We start from the raw sequence: 11,724 nt of genomic DNA on the forward strand, positions 1-11,724 counted from the left end.
GACCACAGTCGCTCATAACATGTCTCCACAGAACAGCAAATTGCCTCTCTTGATATGATGTATGATGTGCATCCAGCAATGTTAAGCAGTCATCGTTTTGGGGTTTCAACGGTGTTGCAGTTCATCTTTTGGCCTCTAGATGACCAACAACAACAAGTCTGGCTGCAGCTGCAGACCGAGCAGGAATAGCAAGTGCAGATAGCTTTAAGCTAACGCTAGCTATCGCAACAGCATTAACCCCAGCCTGGGGCTATAGACAGTCGTTGGTTTGGTAGCTGGATCAAGGCTGGCTTCACTGGTTAAACATGCAGAAATATGAAAAGCTTGAAAAAATCGGAGAGGGTGAGTGTCATACGCTATTTTGTAAAGTTAACTTTAGCTAGCCAGGTTTGCTAACATAGCATCCATGTAGTTGCAGGGCTAGCTAACGTTAGCTAGATTGAAAGCTTTATGCCTGCGTCAATTAATTCCCTAGTTAACCATATACACTGCGGTAGTTTTTACTTACACCGGTATGTTTGTGACAATATCTACCTGAAGATTTCTGCCTGCAAGCTTTTACGATATTATCGCTAGCTAGGTAGTTTAGCTAGCTAATGTTAGGACTTCTTGCTTTGCCATTCATCAATACGTTGACTGTGATTTAACTCAACTTTTTCTACTCTGTAGGCACGTACGGGACAGTTTTCAAGGCTAAAAACAGAGAAACGCACGAAATTGTGGCTTTGAAAAGGGTGAGACTGGACGACGACGACGAGGTGTGTTTTCATACTAAGATAATCTCAATTTGAGTATATATCCATGCTAGCAGATTGTTAGTAGGCTAGTGCTAAACAGAGTGGTTCTGAATTGTTTCAGGGGGTGCCCAGCTCTGCTCTGAGAGAAATCTGTCTTCTGAAGGAACTAAAGCATAAAAACATTGTCAGGTCCGTGTTCCACTCAAATTGTATTTATCTTGTTTTTATGTTATGTGCCTTCATATGGGCAATGTTTCACTGTTTGCTTTTAACCCAGATGTCAATGAACATGAACTTAAAGCTGTTCTGTCTCCTTCAGGCTACATGATGTTTTGCACAGTGACAAGAAGTTAACCTTGGTTTTTGAATATTGTGATCAGGTGAGATGGAGTCATCTGAAACTTACAGTGTCAGTAGTCTCTTCTGAGACTAATGCGTGTCTCTAATCAATTGCAGGATTTGAAGAAGTATTTTGACAGCTGCAATGGGGATCTAGACCCTGAAACTGTGAAGGTGAGAGATCATCCAGGATAATTCACGAAGAGGCGCGAACCAAAGGCAGTATGCCTGTCTAGTATCATCTGTGACCTCTGATTGTCATCAGTATTGTATAGTAGTTAGTTACATTTTATGAAACTTGGAATTAATAACTCAAATATTGTTTTGTTTCTATCCTTGGTTTTCCTCTGCAGTCATTCATGTACCAGCTGTTGAAAGGCCTTGCTTTCTGTCACAGTCGAAACGTTCTTCATAGAGATCTGAAGCCACAGAATCTCCTCATCAACAGAGTGAGTGTTTAGGTGCATTTGGACTTTGACGTGAAGGTTAGTTAAAATTTGTTAGCTTGTGAGCAAATCATTTGGCTCAGTCAGAGTACTATTTCCATAATGGTGAAGAAAAGCAAAGTGACTTCTGTTTGGATGGCTTTCTCTGTGTCATAGCAAGCAAGTGAGAAACTTGGATCACTGCGAATGTTTTTTGTGAAATGTATTGCAGAGTATGATTTAATACACTACATAGGCTGTATTTTAGTAGTGTGTGTTGATATCATCTGGAAAGATTTAGTAACTTGTGTATCTGTCCGCAGAATGGGGAGCTGAAGCTGGCTGACTTTGGTTTGGCTCGAGCCTTTGGCATTCCTGTGAGGTGTTACTCAGCAGAGGTAGGTTGTACATCATTAACACAGCAGGTGCTAATTACTGACTGCTTTAAAGATGAACCAAATCAGAGACTGTTTTCTGCACATTTTGACTGTTACAGAGGGATTTTTAATTTGGTGCTAACTAAGAATATGAAGAGATTTGTGCTCTCTAATTGAGGCATTTAAGAAGTTGTTGTAAGCGCTTGTAGCTGAGATAAACAGTCCCAAATCTGGTGTTAAAAAGTTTTATTGAAATACTGTTGGTTTTTGAAAACCAACAGTATTTCAATGAAATGAAACTTTCAGGCTGTTTCTTAGGGCTGAACGACATGACTTAAAAATCTTTCTCAGTAGAAAATCTTAGTATAAATAGTGATATGAAAATATGGCACAGCTGTAGCATCTAAATAGCAAACTGCAACAGCATTAATAAAAATGTGGGTTCTCTTTAACAATCCCAAATGTTTTTTTTTAGGCTATTAAAATGCACTTGTCTTATTTGTCTGCACAGTTGAAGCCTCAATTTAATTCTCTTGAGGTCCTGAGGTTGAGCAATTAACTTAATGATGGAATAGAGTGAAACACATAGCAGCATGTAGTTTAAGTGGTGATTGATTTTTTTTTTTTTTTTTTTTGGTGGTGTTGATGCTATCAGAGAAATGACAGGCAAGTTTCAGATAGGTTCAGTGGTTTTCAGTCGGCTGACCTAAGGGCCCGGCGAGCCGATCTCATGGGGGAGCAGTTGACCCAGGGTGACACTACTGATCTGAAAATGTAATAAACAGAGAACCTAGAGGGGAACAGAGTTTGAAGCATTGAGAATTTGAGGGAAGGTCATTTTATTTCAGAGAATCTATTACCCTGAGACTCTGTTTCAGTGACAGGAAATGAATGACTCTATACTACATGGATATACTGGATTCTGAATGTAGTACAAGCAGCGTCAATTAAATGCAGTGATTGAAGTTTTAATAATGACAGTGTAAGTATTTTGTTTACTTTATCGGCATTACTGCTCATCATATCTGTGCTAAATCCTTAAAAATCTAACAAAGTGCTTCAGAGTGGAGTTCATCACTGTTTCTCAGGTGACAATTTTTGTCTTCCACGTACTCTGGCATGTGTATTACACAAAGGCAATATAACATAGTCAGTTTGGAGGAGACTTTTAGGAGCTAGATTCTTTTTTAAAAAAAGCACTTACAGATTTTTTTGTCTGCTGTGTTTGTGTATATAACAATGTGGTGTTTTCAAGTTACTTAGAAGCTTGCGGTACGTCTATGCTATTCCACCAATGTAACTTCATTTTTCTCTCTAAAAATAATGACTTATGAAAAGTTAGTAGTGGTTCAGCAGGTGGTCACATAATTAACATGTGGACTGGAATGAACCCTCCAATCTGAAACATAAGCACTCCCAACTTCCCACACACTCTCTTAGGGAAATATACCTTTTTTTATATATTTTATTTTATTCTTTTTTTCTCTGCTCTGTCAGTGCACTTCACCAGACACATTTTCATAAAACCTAGGAAATAAAATTGTAAAATACTTGACACCTGACAAAACAGCAGTTTGCTAAAATGTCAAGAACTTGTAATGGAACGCAGACGCAGATATAAGTTCACCATTTAGTATTAGGGACAGCGCTGTCATATCCTTTTTTTTTTTTTTGTGAAATCAGCGTCAGTATAAAATAGTACCCACCTCAGAGAACAGTCATTACCCTGAACGCTTGTATTAACAGTAATTTGGCTGAGATAATTTGTGAAATTGGTCTAATTATTACACTGCACTTTGTGATTTGTATATAGGTGGTGACCTTGTGGTACCGGCCTCCAGATGTGCTGTTTGGTGCTAAACTTTATTCTACCTCAATTGACATGTGGTCGGCTGGATGCATATTTGCAGGTTTGTTTGGGTTTGTGGAGAAATGTTAATCTGTTCTGGTCTTTCTAGTTTTGTTCTCTTGCCTATGGAGCTAGCATTCAGCTGAAACTAATAATACCAATTCATTATTCATAAAGGACAGTGGTTAAACATCGCAAAGAGGTTTCAGTGTCTTTCGAGTTATGTGTGTAAATGCCAAATTGACAAGCCACCAGACTTTTCGCAGGTGTTCAACATCCAAAGGTCTCATACTTCTGCGGCCAATTCTTTCAATGTTTGGGAGCTAAAATTTGGAACAGCTGAAAAGATGTTATGAAATCTTTGGAATCTGTTACAGTTCTTAAAACAGTTGAAAAGGTGAAATTTAAAGAAGAGAGATGAGTGAATGTATTTATTCTCAGTAAAAAATTTGCAATTTGTATAATGAGACAGGCCAGGACCACTATGGAATTTTTTTTTTTTTTTTTCGTGTCATGATTCAATTTTATGCATTTGTTTTGTGTTTCTATGTGTTAAGGTTTTTTTTTGTTCGGTGAATATGTAGAAAAGTGTGTTATGAGTTGGTTATTTTATGAACAAAAGCATTTCATAATTTAAACCATATTTTATTTTGTTCCATTCAGAGCTGGCCAATGCTGGAAGGCCTTTATTCCCCGGGAACGATGTGGACGACCAATTGAAAAGAATCTTCAGATATCTTTTTTTGACTTGATTTGTAGGTTTTGACAGAGTGAGGCTCCTGCTTGTACTGTTTGGTATATTGGACCTAAGAGGTTTGCTCAGGCAACTAAAGAACTATTGATTTACTATGTGATCAGTGATTTATGAACACTTAAGTCTTAACAGGTTGGACACACCTCTCTGTTGGAAAAAGTGTTTCTTTAACCACTTAATACATTGTTGGGTACGCCAACTGAAGAACAGTGGCAGACGATGACCAAACTTCCTGATTACAAGGTAAATTATTGATGTTACTCATTTCATTAGCTCAGCTTAAATAATGTTTTACTGAATTCTTTAAACAAAACATTTTTTCACTGCCTCTTTCTCTACTTGTAGCCATATCCCATGTATCCAGCCACCACCTCACTGGTGAACGTGGTCCCCAAACTAAGTAGCACAGGACGGGATCTACTCCAGGTACTTTCAAAAAATTTTGATGTTTTCAGGTACTAATGAATGTTCAAGTAGCAGCTAGAATGTCATACCAGTTGCTGCCAATATGCAGTTTTGCTTGCAAGAAATTTGATATCGTTGCTCATTCATTAAAAAAAACATTTCCTTTGATCTCACCTAGAACCTGTTGAAATGTAATCCTGTCCAGAGGATCTCTGCAGAGGAGGCCTTGCAGCACCCTTACTTTGCTGATTTCTGCCCACCCTAAACGCTAAATTGCCTCTCAGTGAACCTCAGCCACCAGAATCAATCACCCTTCACTCTGTTGGTTTCATTAGGTCCCAACAAGGCAAATCCCTCACCGGTTTTCAAACACTCCCTTGCAATTTCTTCTGTTGTGCCTCTGTGTGGAACAAAGTCCTAGTGGCTCTACAAGGTTTTAGGTTCTTCTAAGTTGCAAGCCAGTTTAATTTGGTACATATACACCTCCCAGTTAATTAGCACGGATGTTGGAGGGTGAACATTGTGTTGTATTGAATAAATTTTTATACCTGCAGAGGTGGTTCTTAACAAAAATCTTATCCAAGGGAATTAAATTAGCATGTGCTGGTTATTTCTAACTTTTAAATAGCTGACCCTGACTAAACAAAGGCCCTTTGAATCTGTGGTGATCTGAAGATAAAATTTAAAGTGTTAGCACAGTTACCCAAACAGCCCTTCTAAAATGATAGCTTCTGTTCTTATTGTATTGTGTTTTGTAAAGCAGTTTTGCCAATGTGCCTGCATTAATAGAAGACACAACATTGGTGGAAACTGTAGCCTGATGAATAATGAGTTTTCAAGGCTAATACCAATATTGATATTTTAAGAGAAACAAAATCTGATAACAATATATCAGCCGATATTATTTTTTAAATGACACAAATAATAAACATTTTTGATGAGAATTGTTGAAATTTGGTTATTAAAGAATTTTGATCAAGATACATGTGTACTGAGTGGGATATTTTACAGTTGGAAAATAATCTTTCAAGTTCACACAGTGGGACAGATTATGTAATTGAGACACTTTCTAAATGATCTAAAACATATCTTTGCATTTCAGGACTGAAGTTTGTAGTTACTTATTGGCAGTGATGTATGCTGGTACTGATACATCTGTGATAAGTTAATATCCATTGATATAATGGCTCTAGTGGAGACCACAGATTCCTGGGGCAGCTAATGCTGAAAAGTCACTATTTAAAAATAAGTTACATTAAATAGATCTGCCAGTTTTAGAATCACAAGTGAGTTTTTTTTTCTTTTTATTGTAAAGGCTTAAGTCAATGTTACCCCCTTTTTTAGGCTTGTGTGTTACTTGTTTAACGCTGTATTTTACAGTTTTGTGTCATTTCCATGCTATTTCCTTTGAGGTTTCCTGGTTAGAACTATGTCTTTTGGTACTGATAACTGGGAAAATACTGTGGGAATTTCCTTGAAATAGCTGCTCGAATTAAACCAAATATTCATCCATTATTAATTTATTACCGGAAACTTTTTTTCTAAATTGTGTTTTTATCTGCAAACAGAATTCTCATTTTTGCTCTTTACAAGATGTTAATCACTGATTGACTGGAAATGTACTTACTGAACATATTTTCCCTATAATTATTACGTATAATTAGGACCAAATTATGTACCTCTCTCCTGGAAACATCCAAGGAAATTACAAATGTGTTACTGTTATTTAAACTTTTTTTTTTGTTTTGTTTTGTTTTTTAGACCAGAACAAACTACACACTTCTATTTCTGATGTTTCACATACGAACTGTACTTTGTCCCACTAACTATTACAAGATTGTATAATAGCATGGGAAGCTAATTTATAATTTTCTTTTTTCTCAGGCTTTTTATTTCCCTTTTTTGTATTTGTCTTTTGTGCACTTTGTTAACTGACAGTTTTATTTAAAATCGTTTAGTTATCAATATAATTAAATATATTGAACACTGACAGCCAGGATTATAGCCGGTTATCAATAAATGGGCCAATATATATATATGTATGTTAATGACTAGTGGACCATTTGTGACACATTGATATTTTTTGACATCATCTTTATCATCATTATGTCCTTCTGAAATGCTTTTGTAATAGATATGTTAGAGATGAAAAAAATGCAGATGAACTGCATTTTCATATGATTGTTTTGCACCATTAGCTGTTTCCATTTTTGGTTACTTATTATATTAACATGGTTAACAGCTTGCAGTGTTGTTTTACTTCAGATTATTGCAGTGCTACTTATCCCATAAAAGCCTACATAATGAGTTGTTTGAAGTAGCTGTCTTAATAGGGAAAGGACTTATTTTCATTTTGCTGATGTAAGACGAGATAATGGATGCATGTATTTATTAATGATGGAATGTCTGCTCTTTTTTTCTTTTTTTTTGCATCTGTTTAAATGTAGCACCAACTTCATTTGGTACAGAAACTCCTGAATGATTTAAACAGTACTCAGATCTGTAGTTGTTAGCAGGCTCTTTTTAGGATTTAAAATGTTGAAGGTTGTGTGTGGATTAAGTTATAATGAAAAAAAAAAAAATGAATTTGCTCTCAGTATTTCATCATCTCGTGATGACAGGACATTTCAAACTGCTGTAGATTTACTTTATACAGCCTAAATTTAAATTTTAAATGAAGAGTGGATTTTGCACTTTGCTAGTATCTTTGCTTTTGTTGGTAGAACTTGGGATGAATATTGTCAGTTATTCTTTTTGTGTATATTTCAGCCAATAAGACGGAGTAAAGTCGACATAAATACATGTTTGCTTTTGAGATTGGAAGTTCATTCTTGACCTTGGAAAACAGGACAAAGTAATCTCACAAAAGGTTCGTTTAGTAGCTGCTCTGGAGCTTTCAATCAAATCCATGATTAAGTGGGCAAATTACATCCGCTGACAAAGATGGTGAGATAAGATCAAAAAGCTCCGGAACAGCTACTAAATTAACCTTGTGAGATTGTTTAGTCAATGGTTGCTTTTCTTTGCAAATGATTTTCACAACATTTTAGGAACAAGTCTTTGTCAGATCTGCTGTTAAGCGGCGCTTATGTTTTCAACAGTGACAAAAAAAAGGTTGACTTTAAATTCTGTCTTCTTCAGTGTACATCAGCTTTGAATAAGATGTGTCATTTTTGTTTTAAGCCCCTGAAAACTTGGTTTGGAATCTTAAATGTTTCTCAGTAACATAATAAAATTCAAGACAAAATAAGCAACAATCAAAGTTAAGGATTAGGTTCACTGGGTACGGTTTGTATATCAGCTAATCTGCTTCATCAAGGTTTGATCAGTTGTAGCTGACAAACAACCACACAACTGTCATCACATTTAGATTTAAATATTGCTTAATTACATCCACCTTTTCCCAGCTGAGCCCCGTCTACATCTAACCAATGAGCAGAGCTCGAGAGAAAAAACAAACACCGAAACTGTTTTAACCGTAGAAGATTATTTTGTGTCCGTCTAGGATCCTATTGCTCAAACTCGGCAGGCGACTGAGACGATATGTTTTCACTGCCTTTCAGCTGGCACGCAGTTAAGTTTGTCAGTGAGGTGGTTTGAAACGCTTATGCCAATTTAAGACTGAGTACGTTACGCGCATTTAAGTGTGTATTAACTATTTAATGTACAGTTCAAGAGTTAAAATCACATATCTACAATAAAATGCACACAGAGCATGTAGAGCCAGATGAAGCAAGTCCAGTTCCTCAGTTGTGTGCGCAAGAAAATCTTGATGTTACCTGTAAGAACCAGTCTTAAAGGCACATTTTTTGATTCACTGCGAGCCACATTGTTTTTTGAGTCCATAAAAATGGTGTGATATTGCAGTTTTCCACATCTGCATAATATCTTTGTTTTCTTTAGTATTGCACAATCCCAACCCTGGTTTGAAGAGGATTTTGTTAGATCCAAGACGTACCACAGGATATGGAGAGCACTATTTTTGATTCATCTGGCTCCAAAAATACACTTTGAACAATACAAAGTGAATAGCATGGCTAATATTACATTAAGAGGCCAGAGATAATAGGAATACACAATGGTCATGCAAGGAAGAAAATGGGTGGTGCCATAAATTATTAACTGTAAGAATAAAATAGTTCAAATCTCTGTGTTTGTTGTACAGTATAGCAACAGTATAGAATATTATCTTCTACTTGGCCATAACTATGCAGTAAATGTCAATTCAGGACTACTTAATGAGCACAGACAATTAGGTAATAGTTTCTACCAGTTCAGATACACTCTGCTGTTCCTTGACTGATAGTAAGGCAGGGGGCAGGGAGAGAGGTAAAGACCCAGGACATTTTCACAAATCCTACGTGTCCCCCACAGTTTGCGGTAGGTGCTGGGTTGTTTTTATGCTTTTCAACCCGACAACATGACACACACATACACACTTAAAAATCATCATGGCAATGCAGCATCTTCAGAATAGCATCATCGTGTAACATGAACTGGCATTTGTGTCTCTTTATTTGGCTGATGATGGTTATTATACAATTATCATATCATACATCTGTGTTGCAGTTGGCAGCTGTTTAGTCTACATCCATTCCAGCTATTGAATACGTCATGAATTCAAAATGGGAATCCCAAATAAAAGAATTTGCTTTAATGTCAATTTGATAACAGTGGTATCTGATTCAGTGCATTTATTGCTCAGGACATAGCCCCACTGATTCACCTTGTCTTTTTTTTTTTTTTTCCTCTGTTTCCTGAAAGTTAAAATTTCCATTTGGATAAAGTCTCTGAACAAGGTGGTCTCTGGCTCCTCTTGGAGTACCCTCTTATTCCTGATAATGCTGGAGCAGTGAACACACCATGTGTAACAGTGTGAGAAGTTAAAACTTGAGCCACAAAAGGTAGTCAACAACCATAGACGTCCAGTCATTGGCTTTCGAGTGATGGCTGATCTCCAAGGGTTTGTGCTTCACATCAACAGTCATCTAATACACAGACAACAGAGTAATAAAGCTACAGTGTTATGAACACCACTCACTGGATCGGCATTATACTTGAAAAGTTTCACATTTAAAAAAAAAATAAAAGAAATTTTCAATAAAGTATTTATAGTGACGGATGTGTAAGTGTACCTACAAGTCCATAACTGTGGTGTCAAGGATTTAAATAAAGACAGAGTGAACATTAACAAGAGAGGAAGTAGACTGACACGAAGATAAGAAGAAAAGTTGTGTACATGAGTAAGATGGGTAAATATAGAGTTTATTATACTTAATCATTTATACATCACAAACTGTTATTTGTGACTCATTACATGTTCTGGAATAATAATAATTATAATAATAATAATAATAATAATAATGATAGGATACAATGGTAAAATTGTACAATGCATTTCTGTTTAAATCAACTGAACTGATTGGGGCTGAGGTGCTTGGTGGTTTTGATGTTTTGAGGCAATTCTCTTATATCTAATAAAGTCTATCCAGCTGTCAGTCATGTTCTAATCACCATAAACTTTATGTGTGTATATATATATATAACAAATGTCTAACATGAGCAGTATAGAATTTCTTCATGGCATTTGATTGTGTTTATTTACAAATTTCTGTCAAGTTTAGGAATGTCACCAACAAGCCTTATGAACTCTACTCATGTTCAATAGAGAATAGATTACTATCACAAGGGGGGAGCGGGATTGTGCTGATGAACACCTTTAAGACACGATAAGGGGAGGGGGGAGGTGGGGGGCAGAATTATTAAAAAAGGTGGAAGAAAGCCTGATTGTTTTTTGTTCTGATGAATTTCCATGGTAACAAGGGCCAACCTTTACAGCAAGCTGAATGCTAGCATTATTTTGTGACTGTCAGCGTAGCAACACTATCCCAAAAAAATGGGAAACATTAATGAAAACTAAAATGTCAGCTATATAAAGATATAAAGATACAATCAACAGCCTTTTTCTGGCCTCTTTTTTTTATCCTTAATGTATGTAAAAAGTGAGTTAAGTTAACAAAAACATCCAATTCAGTAGCTTCTGTCGTCCCAGGGTCTATGTGGAACACAACTAAACACTTGCATATATATATATATATATACATATATATATATACAAATAATCAAGTTCCTCTTCTGTTTTTAAATGGAATAAGCACAGTTGTCTAATTAATGAGGCAATTCAAAGCCTCATAGTAGCAAAAGGCAACGTTAAACACTCCTTCAGTGTTTTGATTCAGGTATGAGCAGCTCTTTTAACCAACGATCAGCTCTTCAAAGTTGAGCTGATTTCTAAAAAGGCTCTCCTGTTCTAGTTTGTGACAGGTTATAAGGTCACTCAATACAGCATTGGTTAGATGCTGGAGATGTAACACTGATAAGAAACTGCAATGCTACACACCAATGCACATGTAATCTATTTTTTTTTTCCTTTTTTTTCTTTTGATTTGATTGATGTACAGCTAAACTGGCACAACAGTATTACGTAACTCATCTCAACACAGGTCAGAATCCCTTTTTTGGACACATTTATTTTCAATGATTGTTTACTCTAAAGCGATTGGATAAGAAAAACAAATCCACAAAATGAAACATGAATAAATTAACACTGATGCCTTGACATGGCAGTTAAACCTGAGTTCTGTTTTGGAAGTGGTCTCTTTTTTTTCTGATGATAGTATTCTATTTCTATTCAGGCATTGATAAACTCTACTATACGTTGTTTGAGTTACACACTCAACCCTTTTTCTATTTTTCTGTTAAGTACATAAATTATTTCACAGTTTGCTGTCAAGTCCCCCGGATGTGCCACCCCACCCCCAACCCCTACTTTATGTTG

At 36.2% G+C, this 11,724-nt stretch overlaps 1 protein-coding gene across 1 annotated transcript; it reads left to right on the plus strand.

The window, feature by feature from the left end:
* The first annotated feature begins 157 nt into the window (after positions 1–157).
* cdk5 (cyclin dependent kinase 5) lies at positions 158–7,703 on the plus strand. Its single transcript, XM_022757941.1, has 12 exons — positions 158–342; positions 670–758; positions 859–926; positions 1,057–1,117; positions 1,194–1,250; positions 1,430–1,525; positions 1,825–1,899; positions 3,692–3,788; positions 4,391–4,460; positions 4,664–4,724; positions 4,827–4,907; positions 5,065–7,703. Exons 1-12 carry the CDS (start codon positions 306–308, stop codon positions 5,149–5,151), a joined length of 879 nt encoding a protein of 292 aa, XP_022613662.1. The 5' UTR covers positions 158–305; the 3' UTR covers positions 5,152–7,703.
* The last annotated feature ends 4,021 nt before the right edge of the window (positions 7,704–11,724 follow it).

This window comes from Seriola dumerili, unplaced genomic scaffold, assembly GCF_002260705.1.
Source record: "Seriola dumerili isolate Sdu_G_001 unplaced genomic scaffold, Sdu_1.0 BDQW01000291.1, whole genome shotgun sequence".
In the NCBI taxonomy this organism is placed as follows: domain Eukaryota; kingdom Metazoa; phylum Chordata; class Actinopteri; order Carangiformes; family Carangidae; genus Seriola; species Seriola dumerili.